The 23050-nt window shown below is 40.2% G+C and overlaps 2 protein-coding genes across 2 annotated transcripts; both read right to left on the reverse strand.

Annotated features, from left to right (window-relative positions):
- Positions 1-6117: 6117 nt before the first annotated feature.
- Positions 6118-10814, reverse strand: LOC107837268 (WAP, Kazal, immunoglobulin, Kunitz and NTR domain-containing protein 2-like). Its single transcript, XM_016676142.1, has 2 exons — positions 10303-10814; positions 6118-8149 (listed from the first exon to the last, which is right to left on the reverse strand). The coding sequence occupies exons 1-2, from the start codon at positions 10486-10488 to the stop codon at positions 6602-6604; spliced, it is 1734 nt and encodes a 577-aa protein (XP_016531628.1). The 5' UTR covers positions 10489-10814; the 3' UTR covers positions 6118-6601.
- Positions 10815-16728: 5914 nt separating this feature from the next.
- LOC103144879 (WAP, Kazal, immunoglobulin, Kunitz and NTR domain-containing protein 2-like) lies at positions 16729-21054 on the reverse strand. Its single transcript, XM_016676601.1, has 2 exons — positions 20543-21054; positions 16729-18389 (listed from the first exon to the last, which is right to left on the reverse strand). Exons 1-2 carry the CDS (start codon positions 20726-20728, stop codon positions 16842-16844), a joined length of 1734 nt encoding a protein of 577 aa, XP_016532087.1. The 5' UTR covers positions 20729-21054; the 3' UTR covers positions 16729-16841.
- Between the last annotated feature and the right edge of the window lie 1996 nt (positions 21055-23050).

Genomic DNA, 23050 nt, shown 5'->3' on the forward strand with positions numbered 1-23050 from the left:
ATTATTATACTGAACACATAATGTATCAGTAGTAGTTAATTATAGGTAATTCCTATCACAAAATTATAAAGATTTTTTTTTTTTTATCAAAATTAGCAAGAAAATTTTTTAATCCTGATGTCTACAAGAATGCTGACAGTTCTTGATGTTCCATTGTGGTCAATAGGAAAACAAAGGTGCATTGTGAACCGCTGACACTAGAGGGCGGTGTTGTTACTGCTCTTTAACCAAGCAAGGCCAACGTATGCAAAAATGAGAAAAGACAGCGGCTCAGCCTGAAAGCTGCTACTTTCAGGCCATTGTTACAGGCTGGGTCCTGTAACAATGGCAGTATGTACATGAAAAAAGATCCTTATGTTTGGAGAATGTCTTATTTTAGTTTTTGGAAATTACAGAACAGAGCAGAATCTTCATACCTTGTTTGGCTGATTTATGTGACTGTGAATGTGTCATAGTGAAACTCCACGTTTACAGTGAAACAATAACAAACGTTTTGTGTTTTAGCATGATAACTGCAGACATGTTAGGCTAGTGAAAAACAGGTTTTTGTGAACATATAAAATAAACAAAAAGAACTTTTTGTTTCAGTCACATGTTTCACAGGGGACTGTTATTGCAGTCGGGCGACATGCTTCTTTTTAGAAAAAATGTGATGAACAAAAGACCTCAATGTTTGGGACAAATCAAACAAAAGATGTTATCAAAATGCTACAGTACACCGTTAGCTTAGCATCACAAAGCAATGTGAACAACAACGATGGAAGGTTCTGATTTTTCAAACAGCTTTTCCTGCAGACATATTCAACCACTTTTTTCTGCTAATGGCAGGAAAATATCTAGCGCAGGCTTACACAAAACACATGAGACACTCTCCTCATTTCCTGCAACAGAAACGTAAGGTCCAATCAGCACATGGGGACACCACCTCCTTGTTGACTGCACATATTTAAAACCAATGGAAAACTTCATGAGAAAAAAAATTGAGCGATAGAAGATATATTTTATCATAATTCTGAGGCCTCTTCCTTTTTATTGTTGCCGTGGGCAAATTTCTATAAGGTCCATATCAACCAAAACAGAACAGGCTGATGATTGTGAGCATCTTTATGCAGATTTTCAACAATCACCAAAAATGAAATTGTCTCCCTTTTTCTAACTTGTTCTCATAAAGGAAGCACAAATTGGAAGCACAAGCGTATGATTTTAAAATATACTTTAAAAGGGATTTTGTACATCAACTGGGACATTGTGGACAAACTTGAGTTTCTAAGGTGCATTGTTCAAAAAAGATAAGAAAAGCTCCATTACAGCTTTCTTCATCTTTTTTTTTTCTCTTTTTTGTCACTACTGTTTCAGATCATCAGATTTTAAAATCAAACTAAGACAAACTGAGTCATTACAAGATACAATTTTAAAATGACAAGGATGCAGTGACTTTTATTTTTTTAAATTGCTTTCTTTTATATATTTAGAAAGAAAATAACTCAGAACAACGAAGGCCCGAATGAGACGATGGGCTCAGGATTGCAGATAAAAGTACCAGGAAATAATGGTTGGAAATGGCAAACGTTGGGCTTGTGTATAAGATTATATATTCAGAGAAAACCTAACTATTGAAATATTCAATATTTGCAGATTTAATCCTGACACAGCCTCTGTGTTGGGTTGTTTTTATGTCAATGGTGTGGGCCATTCTGACCAAGACCACTGCCAATAAAAAAAAAAAGACGCATCAAATCATCATCCAAGAGCAACGTTGGGAACAATTTGGGGACGATCTGAGGATTTTCCCGCATGATGTAGTGTTTCACTGTGTCGCAGTACTTACATCGACAGTATATCAACATTTTGAACCTACACCCAGAAAAACCCACCAGTTTGTAACCCCACTGAGAACCTGTGGTCATTTCTCAATCCGTCAAATTGAGTCATGTCTCTGTCCGACAAAAACTTTGATCATCTCCAAGCACCAAAAAACATTAGACTCTCCTTAAATCAGACGAGTTTCAACATGTCAGAGAAAACCAATTAAGTTATTCAATCCAATTCTATTGAAGAAAACCTCACTCATCCCAAAGGGAAATTAAAGGTTGTAAGGAGCCTCAGAGTGGTTGCGGATGGTCAAAGGTCAAGGACATCATCAGTTGTTTGCTCTTTAAATCTCTGTATTACCGTAAGAAAACCGCACAGAGAGACTTTCTGCGATCTGTGAAAAAGTTAGAAGCATCAATTGTTTTTATAAGTTTTCTGTGTTTTTTTTACATTTGTGTAATTGTAGAACTCTTAGATGGATTTAAGTGTTTTTTCCAACTTTTTCCCCCCCATTTTTTTCTCTGCAGGTGAAGAGCTACACTCTTCACCTGCCAGTTTATACAGTAAAGTTATTTTCCCACGCACAGATCCAAACATTAGTTTCAGACCCGCTACCACCTACCAGCTTCAAACCTTTCGGCTCCCTCTGCCACGGAATGATATACCGTAGCAGCTCCAGTCAATGCGTGTCAGGTGGCCGCTCTATCTTTTCAATAGATCTTCCGAGTCGTATGAACATAACAGATGCAGGGTCATGAATCAAAGGTCCTAAACCACCCATCTAGCTGATCTTTTCCACAGGCGCTCCTGTCCGATCTCGCCCGGATCCAAAACACGGATGCGTTTTAACAGATTTACACACACACACACACACACACACACACACACACACACACACACACACACACACACACACACACACACACACACACACAGAGAGAGAGAGCTGGAGAGGCTCCCCCAAACCGAGCCTGTCCTCCTCTGTGGGTCCGTTCTGCCTGACCCAGCTCTACGTGTGAGCTCCGGCCTCGTGTGAACTGAGTCTGTGAACGCAACGACCCCATCGGATCGACAGAGGAAAAGACGTAAAAAAGAAAAACTGTACGCGAGCAAAAAACTTCTGCACCGCATATCAAAGCATAACTCATGTACCCCTTGAGTTGGCCCACTGCAAATTAGAGAAGCATCAAAGTGCACGGGTGTTTGAAAAATGGAGATCACACATGTTTCAAATATGTCTGAATTTTAATTGATAATAAATTGTGCTTTTGTAGACCCCAAACCACACGTTAAAGTAGTTAAAGGTGTTTTTTAATAGACATAATGTTGGAGAAATAACTGATAGTGTGTTGTTTTCTTTTTTTCCCCCTTCCTTTTTGTAAATGATGGTTGTTTTGTTTTTAATAGTTGAACTCCTCTCCTCAGCTGAACTGTTGGTTGTAACTATAAATGTTTGGCTTCAGTTCAAGGTGCTTGATGAGACAAGGTTGTGCAAATGAACCGATGTGGAAATCATTATGACTACCCCTGACGTCCATTCTGTCGAACCTCTGCATGCCACCAAGATAGATCTGACACGGCAGCACGTTGCGGCGGTACCTGAAAATATCATAAGTTTGGAACTGGGTGCCAATTTTTCCTTTGGAACATCCCAAATCATTTGTTGCCATGTTTAGAAAGTTAGTAGATACACATGGTTGATGTACGGAGACGTTCTGGACATTGTTTGTCAGATGCTTCGACCAAGTTCATATATCCAGTTCATAAGATGATACCGTACATGAGGCCAAAAAGAAATCGATTTTTAGTAGGTCTTACGAACAGAGAAACATAGGGCTGAGCAAAAAGTGGCCCATGCAGCAGATGGAGACCTTTTTGTATTAAGAGACCATTTCTAAACCATTTCTAACTGTCAAATTGAAATCTTTTAAAAATTAAATATGGTAGTTTTCATCTTTTAACAATCACGCATTTTTAAACATTCTATAATAAATAAGACCATTGCAAAGGTACCTTTCTCAAAACAAGTTAAAAAAAATATAGAAAAGTTTTTCTTGCAAGTGAAAAAACATCTATCGATTTAACTAGTGCTTTTTAATCAATATTTAATAATTATTGACTTAAGTTTCTGTATTTAGATGACAAGTTTCTTGCATGTTAGTTTTATTTTTACTTGAAGTAAAATACAGTGAAGTATTTTTGCTGTGGAAACTAGACAAAAATACTTGATAGGTTTTTGTGTTTTAGCAGTGTAAGAATGTCCTTACACTGCTAAAGGATATGCCATATATCTATATATATAGTTTACACATTATAGAGCTGTATGTATGCTATATCAGATTTGATTACTTAGAAGAGGTGAAAAAACCGTTTTACTTTAGGGCTGTTACGATGTTCCGTAGCAGATGCCAACGTTAGCATTTTTGACTGCTAACGTTTAGCTAGCCTTCTCACAACCCTTTTGTGTCTTTGTTCTCTTTCTGTTGCAGTGTTTTATGTACAGGCACCCATTATCAACCTGCCGATCAAATGATTTGTGAGCACATCTTTTTATTGTTTGCTAACCGTAGATTGGCAGCCAGTCCGACGTGCCGTCCTCATTAGCTGCCTCTGCTAGTCAACCAGAGAATGATTAAAGAAATACTTCCTCCATTTCTTAAAGGTAATGACCAAAGGTGTATTTCCTTTTTTTAGCGACTCTGTTGTTATTATGAAATAAAAGAACAGGAAAGTTTTTTTTTTAAAAGTCATACAATGAAAATGATTCTAGAGTTTATATTTTATGTTTGCAGTCCCATCATTTAGCGATAAGAGTAGTTAGCGCTGCTAGCATTTAATAATAATAAAAAGCTGTTTGGTTTGGCTTTTGCTATCTATATAGTAATGTTTAAAAGAAAACAAAAAACACCACTTATATGTTACGGTGGAGCACACTGCAGGGTTCAAGATAATAAAAATGACCTTGATTTAAATTGAAAAAAACGTTTTGAAATTTATGCATTTTAACATAAACTATGGACCACAGCTTTTCTTATATATTGTGTTTTCTCACATTAATGTATCAACGACAGTGTATTGTGAAAATTGAACACAAAATGTAGATGTTTCTCTTCTGTGATATTAATTTGAATGATACATTTCGTAAATAAAAGCATTTCCAGGCGATGCATTGCCCAGCAACCCTGTGAACATTTCACAGCTGTTAAGTTTATGTTGCTTATGACTTTGTCATTGGATCCCAAAGTGCTGTAGATCTAATATTTCTTCACTCAACAGCAGCCAGTAAAGGAGCCCTGTAGTTGCGGTAATGTCCTGCCTCCATCGCCGGTGTGGATGGGGGAAACAGAACCTCATCTGGGAAGTGGAACACCCTCGTCGTAGCCCACCAAGGCCTTTTCCTAGGAACCCAGAGAATTCTGTTGGCACCGCATGAAACACATAACTCCTCTATGGGAGTGGATCTGAGGTTTACAACTCGGGCTCCTCACCCAATTAGGCTGGACCTCGCAGGCAAATCAAAATAGGGTGAAGCTTTTTACAATGCCATTGGGGTCTTTAGAATGAATGGTTCTGTTTTGAAGTTTTTTAGGGTAAGCATTGGGGGGGGGAGGCAGCTGGGAATGTACAACTCCCAAGTCTCTTTTATCAGCCTGTCAGATAAGCCACAGAGGTAGAGAGAGCTTAATGTCAGCGCACAGGAAGAATCCTAATCATGGAGTTATGTGTGTGTAGATTATGCACATAACAAAACACATTTAAAAAACAATCAATTTATTTATAGAGATATTACATACACAATAAAATACAAAGCCTATATGGCAATAAATAGCCCCAAAAGAAAAGCAAAGTTAATAAAAAAAAAGAATAGAATTGGTTGTAAAAAAAAAAAAAATGTTGCAATAACAAATCATTTTAATCAAACAAATCAAAGCTTATATTAAGTTTAACAGGTACTTTGGTTTGATATAATGTGTATATACAAGGTTCTTGATTGGAAGCAGAGCTGTAATAATAGACTATACACATACAAGGCCATTTAAATTATACAAAAATAAAAAAAGATTAGTTCTCCATTCTGATGGAGGTCATGAAAAGTAATAATAATTAGTAATAAGCTAGTGGATTGGCCCCCAATAAATTTCTGTTGTTTTTGCTTATTCTTTTTGGTTCATTAAAATTTTTGGTATCATAAATTCTATTTTTATATTGGACAGAAAACTTGGGTGAATACAAAACCACAAAAGCATTAAGATTACAAATGGCTCCGTAACCATTTCCATACTGAGAAGTTGATTGAAAGCAACTTTCCAAAAAATATGGTCAATTGCAGAAATTTTATTATTTAGCATTTGTTACATTTTGTAATTTTAAAATTTGTTCAGTTTTATAGTTTAACAAATTTCCACCTTAAACAAGGTTGATTTTTTTCTTCTCTAAATAAATAAAACAATTTAACACTGCATTTAAATGTTTTCAGGTTATCATTAGGGTTCTGAAACCATTAGATTTGACAAAAGTAAAAGCAAAATAAATCTGCAATGCGGATGCCTGTTCACAGCACAATAAGACAAAAATTAAGGACATCTTCATCCTATATTATTAAGCAAAACAGAAACTAAAATATACAAAATCCTAGATGAACAAGATACAACTGGGGAAAATAAACGAGCAAAGAATTCCAAGAAACATGAACTTTCGAATCAAAAGATTCAAACAACGCCTCAGTGAGGTCGAGCTCACAAGAGTTTGTTACAGTTTTGTCAAGTCCACGCTTTGTGCAGTGAGAATCCTACTGAGGGCTTTTGGTGATTGCTTTGAGGATGTTGCAGGTGTTCTTCGAGATGACCTCTTTCAGTTTCCGTACCCGACGGGGAGTGGAAGCACCCACGTAGCTCTCAGGCTGGAGTATGGCCATGCCTTCGCTGACGTTGCCCATGATGATGACCTGACCTTCCGCGGCCGTGCCCGTTATGTTTGGGCATGGGCAGTTCCAGTCCATGTTGAGGAAAGTAACTTCGAGAGGTTCTTTGCCGAAGAAGCGCAAACCCATCTTCTCGTCCTTAAAGATCTCCTCCACAGTCACGAGGGCGTGGCCCGAGTCTTTCTCTTGCGTAATGTCCGTCATGCGGCCCAAGACCACAAAGTCGCTCCGGCAGAAGCTCGTCACCATCTTGCCTCTCGGTTTGCAAGCTTTGCATTGGTGGTTTTTCTGGAAGGGGCACATTTCCTCGCAGAGCTGTTTTGACTCAAAGTTGTTGTCATTTCCCTCACAGCCTCCATAGATGAAGGACTGACACTTGCCCATGGTGCTAATGTACGCCCACCGGGGCTCATAGACCTTACAGCGGCCCTGCAGGGCAGGCAGTCCGCAGGGCCTGGACACCTCCGGTCCACAGCACTGTATGCAACCCTCGTATGTGTCAAACATTTTTCTGGGTGACTGGTCATTGCTGCTGTGACAGTGTCTGAAGGGAAAGCAGTTGTTGGATTTGGGCTCATAGTACCAGCTGACTTTCTCCAGCTCCGTTCCACAGTCCTCTGGGCTGTCAAAGGGGTTTTGGCATTCTTCAGGGAGGCAGCGAGTCAAGTTCTTGGGGCCCAGAGTGCTGAACACCTCTGCTGAGAGCACAGTGAGCGGGTGGTGGACCTGGACTGAACCAGACGGGTTCTGAGCTATGCAGGTATAGACCCCAGAATCTTGCAGCCGGGTGTTGTAGATGACCAGCTGGCCAATGTTTGTGACCACCATGTTCCCCAACACATTATTGGGCCTCATGATCACCCTCACGTCTCCCAAGGGCAGCCGCTTCTCCCACATGATCTGAGGCTGGGGTTGACCGGTGACATCGCACAGGAAGCTAGCTGTTTCACCCACGTTTACGGTCTGATGAATGGGGCTGGTGACCAACACGGGTTGTTCGGGTTCCAATGGTAGCGGGACGGTGGGCTGAAAGGGGGCAGTCGTAGGACGAAGCGTGGTCAACTGGGGAAGCAAAGGGCTCATGTTGGGCCAGGTGAGGTGAAATCGACACATGACAACTGAGAGGGTGATGCCCTTAGAACATGCCTCTGCATCCATGAAACACTTGTTGTAGTAAGTCATGCCATCTGAGGCACAGGTAAAGTTTGGCTCCTTCTCGCAGCGGTCCCGGCATTTACACAAGGGGCGGCCCTCCCAGATGACACACTCGGAGCCCTGCTGGGTGCACATGAAGCTGGCACACGATGCTTCCCTAGGCATTCCCACAGGGCCCTTCTTCCCATCCACGTAGCGGGCAGCAACGCAACTGTGGTTCCCACAGACATTTTGGCAACACTTTTCAGAGGACTCACACTCCTGTAAGAATCAAAGAGAAAATTGCTCATGAAGGATGTTCAGTGCATGGGGTGGATTTTACAAGTGAGGAGTAGGAAGTGCTTCGCACACTGCAATCAACAAAAACAATACGACACCTTGCAAAGCAGCCCAACGCCTGGCACTTTCTCACATTTTGTCAAATTGCTTCAACTCATTTACTTGGATTTTATGTCAAAGACCAAAATAAAGTATCACATCATTTCAAAGTGGGTTTTAAATAATACTTGATTTTCTGTGTATTTCTTTTTTAAGAAATACTAATCTTAGGCATGGATTTCTATTCAGCTTGTTATACACATAAATAAAACCCACTGCAGTTAATTACCTTCAGAACTCATGTAACTTGGCATATATAGAGTTAAATTGTGTGTATTTTACTCTTGCTATTTAATCAAGATGGTTTGTGAGGGACTTAAGACTCTCTCATGTTTCATCCATAGCCAAACAGTCGATGCAGTGTCAAAGGATTGCAGGACATTCGTATTTACACACAAACCTGTCATACATGGCGCAGACCACCTGGGGAACACTCCTTCCGATTCAGTATACATCAGAGCCTTAGAGATGAACATGTATAAATTCACTGAACAGGTGGAGGAAGGGACGATGTTGGCTGAGCATGACAATGCCATTTGACGAAGAATTATACAACTGTACCTAATTCCTCAACTTGAATGATGTACATGATAAGCAATCCTCAAAAGTATTTGTGTCGCCGACACAAAAACCAGATAGTGAGAGTGGACTGAAGCGTAAGATCAACATTGCGGTCCGCAAATGTCTGACCAATCCCACAATACATCGCATAGAGCTCTGGCCAAATAGACCAACCAGGGCCTAGTGTCAAGAAAAAGACAATTTTTGTCATGCACCTACCTTAATAGCTGCGTTTCCATAACAAATGTGTGCAAAACTTTATCAATATACTGCTAATATTGAAAATCACAATTTCACATTTGTGGTGTTTCCATTAAATAAGAAGCACAACTAAAACCACACGTGAGTAAGTTTGTTCACGCGATACGTAATTAAAAAACACGCTGCTTCACGATCCCCTATCTACTTCCTGTTGCCGTCTTCTTTGTGGTTTGCGCCAGTGGCAACATGTGATTGGTGATCATATGAAAAAAGTGTTTCCATTGCAGTTCTGCAAAATAGACCAATTTTTATATGGCTAAAAACAAACATCCTCATCCTAGAGACAAAACTTTTGATAAAAAAACATTTTTTTCTAAAATGTCAAATTGCACAATTATATGGTCGATGGAAACGCAGCTAATGAGAATCAAGTTCAACACTTTGGATGAAGTATGGGAGAGGCTTCAGAGGTTTGTTAGAGAATATTAGCAAACAAGCGACATAAGGAAGACCAAGGAACACAGCAGAGTGGCTAAAGAATAAGTTTAAAAGCAATTTAAGTTACGTAGCCACTTGTAGGGCTTTGAACCTCTCAATGAAGCACCTTTCAATCAATTTTCCAAGAATGAAAAGAGTGAACACAACTCCTAACCTACATAGAAGCCAGGCAAAGAGAGCGTTAGGCAGAAAAGCAGCCGAAAGCTCCTTGGTAACAGGAAGAACTGAGATCTACACTCAGGTTGACAAGACAACTATTAGTTGTGGAACATTGTTAAAAGAAATCCATAAGAAGTTCAATTTCAGACGACTTATAGATAAACATTGTGAGAAGAGATCAAATTTGAAGGTTCGGGGCTACTTGGCAAACACAGTGTGACAGAAAACTAACAAGCCTAGAACATGGCGGTGGGGCATCATGACCAGGCAGACTGACAGGAAGCTGATCAGAGACATCAGAGTGATGCATGGGGTGAAAACTGGTTAGAGGACGCAAAAACGTGAGATTTTTATTTGTAAAAAAAAAAAAAAAAAAGAAGGAGAAGAAAAAGAAAAACAAAAGACCGCGATGTGTCGATTTCCGTTCATATTGCAATTATGTAATACTATTTATCGGTCTTTCAATCTGTATTCATAGGAAAAAAACATAATCAAGTTCAAAGGGTGTGAATACTTTACGAAGACACTTCATAGCCCTAAAATACAGATTTCAAACTTTAAAACTCTTCTGCCTACCAGTGATTAAAAACAACAACAACAAAAAAAACATAAACTACCTCATCAGAATCACATTCCCGCGTGCAGGTGCTCATGGCATCCACCCACAGGTTGGGGTTCATCTCATTGGGGCAGATGCCCGCGTGCGAGTAGGTGACACGGGGCAGAGCTGCGCCGCCGAGCTCCATCCGCGCGGACGCGCACGCCAGGAACCAGATCCACCGTGGAAACAGCATCCAGCGCATCTCAACTCGACAAGTGGTGAAGATCGGAGACAGAGATGCGGGTCTGAGATCCAGCGACCCCCTTAAAAAAACAAAACAAAACAAAACAAAAAAAAACACTTACACTTGTTCAAAGAAATGCCGGGCGACAGGAAGCCACCTGACGCGGGCTGAGCTGATGAGTCCCGGTGAAGTCGCGGCGCTGGCGGTCTGCTTTTCGCTCCCTAATCTGCGGTCATCACTCGCCAAGTGGCTCGCAATAAGACAATTAGGAGTTGCTCCTGCGATGCAGGAAGAAGCTGTTTTAATAAGTCGGAGCGCCACTTGGGGTTGGGGCCGAGGGGGGGCACCTGGCCGTTAAAGGGATTGCTGGTAACCCCGTTTAAACCTTTGCGGTCTCCAGCGGCGCCAGGGCGCGCGGCGCGCCAAGACGCGCGGAGTTAAGAAAGGAAACGTGTTGCTTTGAGAAGATTTATTTAACGTCTGCTGACATTAAAACCAGATGTTCTGTTTATCCGCGGTCTTAAGGTGGAAATGAAAAATTAAGAGCTTTGCTCTAGAGCAGGAGTGATGTCGACGCCGCTCGTCCTGCGGCAGAAGGTCAGGCTGACTTAACGTACGTGAGTCCAGAATGATTGAATCGTTAAATCCGCTGGCGGATTTACAGCCGTTTCTCAGTCAGACATGCAACTCTCTTGAGCAATAATAAATTTTGAACATAAAAAAAATCACATTAGCTTAAATTTTCATCAGAAGGTGCAAGGCATGAATTATTTATGCTCTTCTCAGTATATATTGGTGTTAAAGCAATTAAATCTTTCTTATAATTTTTATCCTAATTTTTCCTCTTGTATATTTATGATACGTCTTTGTTAATGATCTCCAACTTTTGAGTTCTGTGCCATCACCCTAATCTTTTGTTTCCATCTAAAAAAATTAATTTGGGACTCTGGCTCAATACATTAATTAAAGATTAATTAAAATCTAAATCTGCCTGAATAATTTTGAACATAACTGCATAGATGGCATTAGAAAGTTAAACTTGTCCCATGAACATTTTCCACAAATCCATTTAAGTTTGTGACAAACAAAAACTTAAATGGATTTCAGTTGGAATCCATGAGATGTGTCATGTAGTGATGAAAGGCTCCAGCTGGGATCTGAACCTGGCATCACCAGGCAGCACCGGACCATTAACACTGAATTTGCCCCAGTCAAAAATGATCTGTTTTAGATTTTCATATTTTTTCCACACTGAAATAACTTCAAAGATGAAAAAAAAGAAAAGAAACTAAACTGGTAGAAAGAGACATAAATGATCTTAATAAGGCAAGATTATAATAAAGGAGGCCTGCAAGTGGAAATGTCCTTAAGCTTAATTAACCCTGAAAAATCTTCTGAATTTGGCTCATTTTTATTATTATTATTTTTGTTATAACCCTTATTGTCCACTTCAGTCTGATTTCATTCATGTAATGTGTTAACATGACATAGCGATGGGCCTGAAAACACTAAAATGTTCAACTTCCATCTGATGATGGGGCTGACTGTGACATGATAATTCATTTTCTAAGAACAAGAACAACGTTTTTTTCTAGACTTCAGTATAAGTTGTGATGAAAGAAACATTGTAATAAACATCATACTGATCTAAACCAACAGCAGGGAATTTTTATTTAATAGGACACACAGTGGAAAAAAAATGTTTTTGTTTTTACAAATCAATCCAAATCAACGAAAGTGGGCTGTTTTGACAAAAAAAATCATCTTTTTAATGTCAAAGTGACAACTGATTTCTACAATATAATGAAAGTAGTAACAATATGCAGAAAGAGACAAATAGGTTGATCAGTGCTTTCAAAATCCCAATTGAAAAATGCCCATCATACTACTATATAATTTTAGATTTGCTTGGTATGTTTGTGCTCATTTTCTTTTGTTGTGGTAAAAAAAATCAATAAAAACATGGGACACAATCAAAATGATATCCTTTATAAGTTAGGTTTATGTGTGTGGAGGCTACAGTCCTCAACGTTGTTGGTTTGATTCCCGGTCTCGGACCCTCCGCTGCACGCCGTTCCCCTCTCTACATTCTGTTTCCTGTCTATTTACTGTTCAGTAAAGGCCGATGGTGCCATAAAAGATTTAGAAATAAAATTTGTTTCCATCCATCAGTACAAATATACAAAAGTATGTCATCATGTTCACCACTATTTTCTCAAATAAACACCAAGTCTTCATCTGCATGTTGATGTTAATGCTGCAACATGCAGAGAATAGAATGAAATTAGTTTGTTTGTACTCAAATTAAAATCAAATTAAGCTGCATTGGAGTTTTAGTTTGTGTTTTCTGAATTGTTTGTAGTTTTTATCATGTGTGAGATGTTTAACTAGCCTAAAACACTGTGGAAGTTTAAATCCCATATAGCCCAGACAGTTAAATTTTGTAAAAAAATAAATAAAAAAAATTAAAAAGTGGAGAAAATACCTAAGTTTTAATTTGAGACATCTGTAAGATCTGTGTGTAGACTTAACTTTGAAGTTCAGTTTGTAGCTCTAAAAATCTTCTGTTGGACTATTTTTAAATTGCTAAAATCAGACAAAATTGTGCATCTTTCCAGCTGCTGGGCTCTGAGGACTTCAAATGTTTATGAACATTTGTCCGTCTGTCTGTCCGTCTGTCTGTCCGTCTGTCCGTCCATCTATCTACTACTTGCAGCAGGCGCTGGATCTTCTTCGGATCTCATTTCTGTTATCATGGCCGTAAGTGAGTCTTTGGACCTGGAGGACTGTTAAATGAAACGCTTCATGCCTCAGCTGAGCCCACAGTACAGCAGACAAAGCCCCAACCCATCTCCATTTTGACAATATTTGTGAGAAAAACACCAAAAATACTCTAACTTTTCCTTCAGCTTGAGGTGGAGATGAACCCCTGATCTGGAGGGAAGAACAGTCCATCAGTTTTTCCAGCATGGCCCCAGAATCAGAGAAGCTGACTCTTATTATCGCCACCTCACACTCAGCTATTAATTACTTGCCTGGGAGGTCATGAAAACAACAACAACATCACAGGGAAAATGCAAAGATAAGACAGAGAGATTCTCAAACCAGAAAACTGACCGTGTCCTGAGGTCACAAACACCACATGTGTCAGGTTGTACCAGCAGTAATGTCTGTGAGATGTAGAAAAAAAGTGTTAACATTTAAGTTTTGTGAAATACACTCATTTCAATACAAAACATATATATTTTTAATCAGCATACTTCCATTAAGCAAATTTATTTTCAGAATTCCAATTTGTGCAATTATATGGTGAATGGAAACACAGCTGCGGTACATTCATACTTAATACTACTTGCTGGGTTCCCATTAACCACAGAATTCCACAACTTGAAATTATGAAAATAAATTTAAAAGAAACACAGCAATTTTGGAAAAACTCATGGTTTTCTATGGAAAGGTTTTGTGGTAGGATGAAGTGGTTTTTCAGCCTCATCGAAACAAAACTGCAATGGAAAAACCTTTCACATCACATGAGTCACGTGATCGTCAGCTGCACGTTACTCCTGCCAGAGAAGACATAGAAGACAACAGGAAGTAGTAGGATGATGACTTTTTAAAAAAAAAAGAAAAAAAAGTTGTGTCTCATTTGAATGTATTGAATTTATAACTTTTCTGTAAAATTACCGACTACAATTTCCCCAAACCGCCACACATCTGCGCCGAATAAGTTACCGACGTCCCTTCTGATTGGCTGATAGACAAGAGCGCGAGCGCCTTGGCCAATTATCAGTATATCTCACGTAAATGTTTACATCCGTTGCTGCTTCATTTTTAATGACTTGTTGCGTTAACCAGCTTATTCACGTGCGATTTTAGTTTAACTTCTTGTTTAATGGAAACGGTGCATTAGCGTAAAATGTGTTTTTCGACATTGACCGGACATGGAAAAGGTTTGCGCACATTGGTAATGGAAACAGCAGCAGGTGTTCCGCATCACTGAATCAAATTATCAACGAGTTGTCCGTAGAGACTTAAAATAGCAAACATGAAGGCTCACAAATCTGAGTTGTGAAGCTGCAGAGGTGAGATGAGGACAGTACAACTTCTGAAAAAAAAAGAAAAGAAAAGAATTACTTTGAAGAGCAGGAGACGTTCCCCTCAGCAGGCGTGTGTGTTGGCACGGCGTTTAATGAATGAAGCTGTTATTATAATTTGGGCTGCTCATTCCTTTTCTGTGTAAACCGCTTTGAATGGTTTCCCCCACAGTTCAGCTGAGGACAGGGGAGCTATTAGTCTTGCCTTCCAATGCAATAACTACGGACTCACGCTGTGCCAGAGTGTATGTGGTGGGGGTTGTTTGTTCTTGATGCAGACACTGATTTTTCTGAATATGTCTATGTTGCAAACCTCTGCGTTTTGTTTGTGTGAAACAAGCAAAGCCATTGTTTATCTGGGATCTTGAAGAGCTGGCAGAGCTGAGGCTCTCAAACCTGTAAGAGGGATCATAATTGTGTTTCTCCACTAATCACAAACAACTGCTCATATTATGCACGTATGATTGCTTGTCAGCTTATCTACTCTAAAAAATTATGTCATTGACACCTGAACAAGCCGGCCATTTGACGTAATAAACATCAGACCAAGAAAACACGTTGTCCTTTGCTGCCTCTTTAGCGATGGCATGTTTTTGACGGAAGCTGTGTGCGCAAATTTGTCACTCTAAGGAGCAAAATACGTTTTGTTCAAGTCTTCATTATTGAGCTGAAACAATCTTATTATACAGATGCATGCATATTATGTCTAAATGCATTAAGTATTAATCTAAAACCCCTTTAAATATGAGGTGTCAAATAGCATTTTTTCTTTGGTAAGGATCCTGCTAGCTTAGGACGGAGTAAGCTGCTGAAATCGATGCATTCTTGGGTTGAGCTGGTTACATTTTATACAGTATGCTTTTGGCACCGACTGTTACAAAGAAATGTAAGCACCAGGGTTTTCGAATCCATCTTTCTTAACAGCTATATAATGAAACATGGCACCCTTTGCTAAAATACTGTGGTTGGCGGCTCCCAATGCTGGGTCAGCCCTACGAGACATTAAACCAGTGGGAAGAAGAAATATGGCTGGAATGAAAACCAAGCCTGACCCATTACTCTACAATTCAGTTGCAAAATAGCTTTCGTTTACTGTCCTTTTAATCTTTAAAGTTCCAGGAAGTTTCGTCGTATCGCCTTCATGGTCTTCTTGTACCCAAGACGAGTCCCCAAATTATCCAGCAGGATTACTTTTAGTGTCTCTTACATGTTCAGTTGTGATTTCCAAAGATAGAAACCACCAAGACGTCCAGACTGTACCACAGAACCAACAGACGGAACAGTTGACTGAGCTCCAGAACCCAGAGCAGAATCCAAGATGGTTGCAACTAATTAAACCATCATCTGAACCAAACATAAGCCTTGCTCTCGTCTTGTTCTAGACTGCAGCAGTTCATGTTGATGGACCTAAGAGTTCCTCCTTTTCCAAACCGACTTGCACCTAAAACTTTTCTGTGTTTGTTTCTCAGAGATAAACATTGATGTACATTTGATAGTCAAATCTTTAGGTACGCAATTTTACTCTGAGCATTCGTCCTCTGTCTAATTGTGAAAACATGAGGGTTATTACTGATCGGTTAAATGATCAATATTTCCAATATAACCATTCAAGTTCAACTGAATTGGTTTATTTTCTATAAAATATGCAAGTAGAGCTCATTGACAGAGAATTTAGTCTAGACAGGTCAGTTTGAACTAATAAGTTTTAAATAAAACTTTTTTTTTTAAATTGTTGTCTTAAGGCTATAGATGGCTCACAGAGGAAATCCCCAACTTGTTCTCTGTAATCAAGTGGGAATGAGCTCAGACACTTGATAGGCATGCCTTCAGGCCAGGTTATTTNCATTTTGTAATTTTAAAATTTGTTCAGTTTTATAGTTTAACAAATTTCCACCTTAAACAAGGTCGATTTTTTTATTCTCTAAATAAATAAAACAATTTAACACTGCATTTAAATGTTTTCAGGTTATCATTAGAGATCTGAAACCATTAGATTTGACAAAAGTAAAAGCAAAATAAATCTGCAATGCGGATGCCTGTTCACAGCACAATAAGACAAAAATTAAGGACATCTCCATCCTACATTATTAAGCAAAACAGAAACTAAAATATACAAAATCCTAGATGAACAAGATACAACTGGGGAAAATAAACAAGCAAAGAATTCCAAGAAACATGAACTTTCGAATCAAAAGATTCAAACAACGCCTCAGTGAGGTCGAGCTCACAAGAGTTTGTTACAGTTTTGTCAAGTCCACGCTTTGTGCAGTGAGAATCCTACTGAGGGCTTTTGGTGATTGCTTTGAGGATGTTGCAGGTGTTCTTCGAGATGACCTCTTTCAGTTTCCGTACCCGACGGGGAGTGGAAGCACCCACGTAGCTCTCAGGCTGGAGTACGGCCATGCCTTCGCTGACGTTGCCCATGATGATGACCTGACCTTCCGCGGCCGTGCCCGTTATGTTTGGGCATGGGCAGTTCCAGTCCATGTTGAGGAAAGTAACTTCGAGAGGTTCTTTGCCGAAGAAGCGCAAACCCATTTTCTCGTCCTTAAAGATCTCCTCCACAGTCACGAGGGCGTGGCCCGAGTCGTTCTCTTGCGTAATGTCCGTCATGCGGCCCAAGACCACAAAGTCGCTCCGGCAGAAGCTCGTCACCATCTTGCCTCTCGGTTTGCAAGCTTTGCATTGGTGGTTTTTCTGGAAGGGGCACATTTCCTCGCAGAGCTGTTTTGACTCAAAGTTGTTGTCATTTCCCTCACAGCCTCCATAGATGAAGGACTGACACTTGCCCATGGTGCTAATGTACGCCCACCGGGGCTCATAGACCTTACAGCGGCCCTGCAGGGCAGGCAGTCCGCAGGGCCTGGACACCTCCGGTCCACAGCACTGTATGCAACCCTCGTATGTGTCAAACATTTTTCTGGGTGACTGGTCATTGCTGCTGTGGCAGTGTCTGAAGGGAAAGCAGTTGTTGGATTTGGGCTCATAGTACCAGCTGACTTTCTCCAGCTCCGTTCCACAGTCCTCTGGGTTGTCAAAGGGGTTTTGGCATTCTTCAGGGAGGCAGCGAGTCAAGTTCTTGGGGCCCAGAGTGCTGAACACCTCTGCTGAGAGCACAGTGAGCGGGTGGTGGACCTGGACTGAACCAGACGGGTTCTGAGCTATGCAGGTATAGACCCCAGAATCTTGCAGCCGGGTGTTGTAGATGACCAGCTGGCCAATGTTTGTGACCACCATGTTCCCCAACACATTATTGGGCCTCATGATCACCCTCACATCTCCCAAGGGCAGCCGTTTCTCCCACATGATCTGAGGCTGGGGTTGACCGGTGACATCGCACAGGAAGCTAGCTGTTTCACCCACGTTTACGGTCTGATGAATGGGGCTGGTGACCAACACGGGTTGTTCGGGTTCCAATGGTAGCGGGACGGTGGGCTGAAAGGGGGTAGTCGTAGGATGAACCGTGGTCAACTGGGGAAGCAAAGGGCTCATGTTGGGCCAGGTGAGGTGAAATCGACACATGACAACTGAGAGGGTGATGCCCTTAGAACATGCCTCTGCATCCATGAAACACTTGTTGTAGTAAGTCATGCCATCTGAGGCACAGGTAAAGTTTGGCTCCTTCTCGCAGCGGTCCCGGCATTTACACAAGGGGCGGCCCTCCCAGATGACACACTCGGAGCCCTGCTGGGTGCACATGAAGCTGGCACACGATGCTTCCCTAGGCATTCCCACAGGGCCCTTCTTCCCATCCACGTAGCGGGCAGCAACGCAACTGTGGTTCCCACAGACATTTTGGCAACACTTTTCAAAGGACTCACATTCCTGTAAGAATCAAAGAGAAAATTGCTCATGAAGGATGTTCAGTGCATGGGGTGGATTTTACAAGTGAGGAGTAGGAAGTGCTTTGCACACTCCAATCAACAAAAACAATACGACACCTTGCAAAGCAGCCCAACGCCTGGCACTTTCTCACATTTTGTCAAGTTGCTTCAACTCATTTACTTGGATTTTATGTCAAAGACCAAAATAAAGTATCACATCATTTCAAAGTGGGTTTTAAATAATACTTGATTTTCTGTGTATTTCTTTTTTAAGAAATACTAATCTTAGGCATGGATTTCTATTCAGCTTGTTATACACATAAATAAAACCCACTGCAGTTAATTACCTTCAGAACTCATGTAACTTGGCATATATAGAGTTAAATTGTGTGTATTTTACTCTTGCTATTTAATCAAGATGGTTTGTGAGGGACTTAAGACTCTCTCATGTTTCATCCATAGCCAAACAGTCGATGCAGTGTCAAAGGATTGCAGGACATTCGTATTTACACACAAACCTGTCATACATGGCGCAGACCACCTGGGGAACACTCCTTCCGATTCAGTATACATCAGAGCCTTAGAGATGAACATGTATAAATTCACTGAACAGGTGGAGGAAGGGACGATGTTGGCTGAGCATGACAATGCCATTTGACGAAGAATTATACAACTGTACCTAATTCCTCAACTTGAATGATGTACATGATAAGCAATCCTCAAAAGTATTTGTGTCGCCGACACAAAAACCAGATAGTGAGAGTGGACTGAAGCGTAAGATCAACATTGCGGTCCGCAAATGTCTGACCAATCCCACAATACATCGCATAGAGCTCTGGCCAAATAGACCAACCAGGGCCTAGTGTCAAGAAAAAGACAATTTTTGTCATGCACCTACCTTAATAGCTGCGTTTCCATAACAAATGTGTGCAAAACTTTATCAATATACTGCTAATATTGAAAATCACAATTTCACATTTGTGGTGTTTCCATTAAATAAGAAGCACAACTAAAACCACACGTGAGTAAGTTTGTTCACGCGATACGTAATTAAAAAACACGCTGCTTCACGATCCCCTATCTACTTCCTGTTGCCGTCTTCTTTGTGGTTTGCGCCAGTGGCAACATGTGATTGGTGATCATATGAAAAAAGTGTTTCCATTGCAGTTCTGCAAAATAGACCAATTTTTATATGGCTAAAAACAAACATCCTCATCCTAGAGACAAAACTTTTGATAAAAAAACATTTTTTTCTAAAATGTCAAATTGCACAATTATATGGTCGATGGAAACGCAGCTAATGAGAATCAAGTTCAACACTTTGGATGAAGTATGGGAGAGGCTTCAGAGGTTTGTTAGAGAATATTAGCAAACAAGCGACATAAGGAAGACCAAGGAACACAGCAGAGTGGCTAAAGAATAAGTTTAAAAGCAATTTAAGTTACGTAGCCACTTGTAGGGCTTTGAACCTCTCAATGAAGCACCTTTCAATCAATTTTCCAAGAATGAAAAGAGTGAACACAACTCCTAACCTACATAGAAGCCAGGCAAAGAGAGCGTTAGGCAGAAAAGCAGCCGAAAGCTCCTTGGTAACAGGAAGAACTGAGATCTACACTCAGGTTGACAAGACAACTATTAGTTGTGGAACATTGTTAAAAGAAATCCATAAGAAGTTCAATTTCAGACGACTTATAGATAAACATTGTGAGAAGAGATCAAATTTGAAGGTTCGGGGCTACTTGGCAAACACAGTGTGACAGAAAACTAACAAGCCTAGAACATGGCGGTGGGGCATCATGACCAGGCAGACTGACAGGAAGCTGATCAGAGACATCAGAGTGATGCATGGGGTGAAAACTGGTTAGAGGACGCAAAAACGTGAGATTTTTATTTGTAAAAAAAAAAAAAAAAAAGAAGGAGAAGAAAAAGAAAAACAAAAGACCGCGATGTGTCGATTTCCGTTCATATTGCAATTATGTAATACTATTTATCGGTCTTTCAATCTGTATTCATAGGAAAAAAACATAATCAAGTTCAAAGGGTGTGAATACTTTACGAAGACACTTCATAGCCCTAAAATACAGATTTCAAACTTTAAAACTCTTCTGCCTACCAGTGATTAAAAACAACAACAACAAAAAAAACATAAACTACCTCATCAGAATCACATTCCCGCGTGCAGGTGCTCATGGCATCCACCCACAGGTTGGGGTTCATCTCATTGGGGCAGATGCCCGCGTGCGAGTAGGTGACACGGGGCAGAGCTGCGCCGCCGAGCTCCATCCGCGCGGACGCGCACGCCAGGAACCAGATCCACCGTGGAAACAGCATCCAGCGCATCTCAACTCGACAAGTGGTGAAGATCGGAGACAGAGATGCGGGTCTGAGATCCAGCGACCCCCTTAAAAAAACAAAACAAAACAAAACAAAAAAAAACACTTACACTTGTTCAAAGAAATGCCGGGCGACAGGAAGCCACCTGACGCGGGCTGAGCTGATGAGTCCCGGTGAAGTCGCGGCGCTGGCGGTCTGCTTTTCGCTCCCTAATCTGCGGTCATCACTCGCCAAGTGGCTCGCAATAAGACAATTAGGAGTTGCTCCTGCGATGCAGGAAGAAGCTGTTTTAATAAGTCGGAGCGCCACTTGGGGTTGGGGCCGAGGGGGGGCACCTGGCCGTTAAAGGGATTGCTGGTAACCCCGTTTAAACCTTTGCGGTCTCCAGCGGCGCCAGGGCGCGCGGCGCGCCAAGACGCGCGGAGTTAAGAAAGGAAACGTGTTGCTTTGAGAAGATTTATTTAACGTCTGCTGACATTAAAACCAGATGTTCTGTTTATCCGCGGTCTTAAGGTGGAAATGAAAAATTAAGAGCTTTGCTCTAGAGCAGGAGTGATGTCGACGCCGCTCGTCCTGCGGCAGAAGGTCAGGCTGACTTAACGTACGTGAGTCCAGAATGATTGAATCGTTAAATCCGCTGGCGGATTTACAGCCGTTTCTCAGTCAGACATGCAACTCTCTTGAGCAATAATAAATTTTGAACATAAAAAAAATCACATTAGCTTAAATTTTCATCAGAAGGTGCAAGGCATGAATTATTTATGCTCTTCTCAGTATATATTGGTGTTAAAGCAATTAAATCTTTCTTATAATTTTTATCCTAATTTTTCCTCTTGTATATTTATGATACGTCTTTGTTAATGATCTCCAACTTTTGAGTTCTGTGCCATCACCCTAATCTTTTGTTTCCATCTAAAAAAATTAATTTGGGACTCTGGCTCAATACATTAATTAAAGATTAATTAAAATCTAAATCTGCCTGAATAATTTTGAACATAACTGCATAGATGGCATTAGAAAGTTAAACTTGTCCCATGAACATTTTCCACAAATCCATTTAAGTTTGTGACAAACAAAAACTTAAATGGATTTCAGTTGGAATCCATGAGATGTGTCATGTAGTGATGAAAGGCTCCAGCTGGGATCTGAACCTGGCATCACCAGGCAGCACCGGACCATTAACACTGAATTTGCCCCAGTCAAAAATGATCTGTTTTAGATTTTCATATTTTTTCCACACTGAAATAACTTCAAAGATGAAAAAAAAGAAAAGAAACTAAACTGGTAGAAAGAGACATAAATGATCTTAATAAGGCAAGATTATAATAAAGGAGGCCTGCAAGTGGAAATGTCCTTAAGCTTAATTAACCCTGAAAAATCTTCTGAATTTGGCTCATTTTTATTATTATTATTTTTGTTATAACCCTTATTGTCCACTTCAGTCTGATTTCATTCATGTAATGTGTTAACATGACATAGCGATGGGCCTGAAAACACTAAAATGTTCAACTTCCATCTGATGATGGGGCTGACTGTGACATGATAATTCATTTTCTAAGAACAAGAACAACGTTTTTTTCTAGACTTCAGTATAAGTTGTGATGAAAGAAACATTGTAATAAACATCATACTGATCTAAACCAACAGCAGGGAATTTTTATTTAATAGGACACACAGTGGAAAAAAAATGTTTTTGTTTTTACAAATCAATCCAAATCAACGAAAGTGGGCTGTTTTGACAAAAAAAATCATCTTTTTAATGTCAAAGTGACAACTGATTTCTACAATATAATGAAAGTAGTAACAATATGCAGAAAGAGACAAATAGGTTGATCAGTGCTTTCAAAATCCCAATTGAAAAATGCCCATCATACTACTATATAATTTTAGATTTGCTTGGTATGTTTGTGCTCATTTTCTTTTGTTGTGGTAAAAAAAATCAATAAAAACATGGGACACAATCAAAATGATATCCTTTATAAGTTAGGTTTATGTGTGTGGAGGCTACAGTCCTCAACGTTGTTGGTTTGATTCCCGGTCTCGGACCCTCCGCTGCACGCCGTTCCCCTCTCTACATTCTGTTTCCTGTCTATTTACTGTTCAGTAAAGGCCGATGGTGCCATAAAAGATTTAGAAATAAAATTTGTTTCCATCCATCAGTACAAATATACAAAAGTATGTCATCATGTTCACCACTATTTTCTCAAATAAACACCAAGTCTTCATCTGCATGTTGATGTTAATGCTGCAACATGCAGAGAATAGAATGAAATTAGTTTGTTTGTACTCAAATTAAAATCAAATTAAGCTGCATTGGAGTTTTAGTTT

Source organism: Poecilia formosa, unplaced genomic scaffold, assembly GCF_000485575.1.
Source record: "Poecilia formosa unplaced genomic scaffold, Poecilia_formosa-5.1.2 Scaffold4, whole genome shotgun sequence".
Taxonomy (NCBI): domain Eukaryota; kingdom Metazoa; phylum Chordata; class Actinopteri; order Cyprinodontiformes; family Poeciliidae; genus Poecilia; species Poecilia formosa.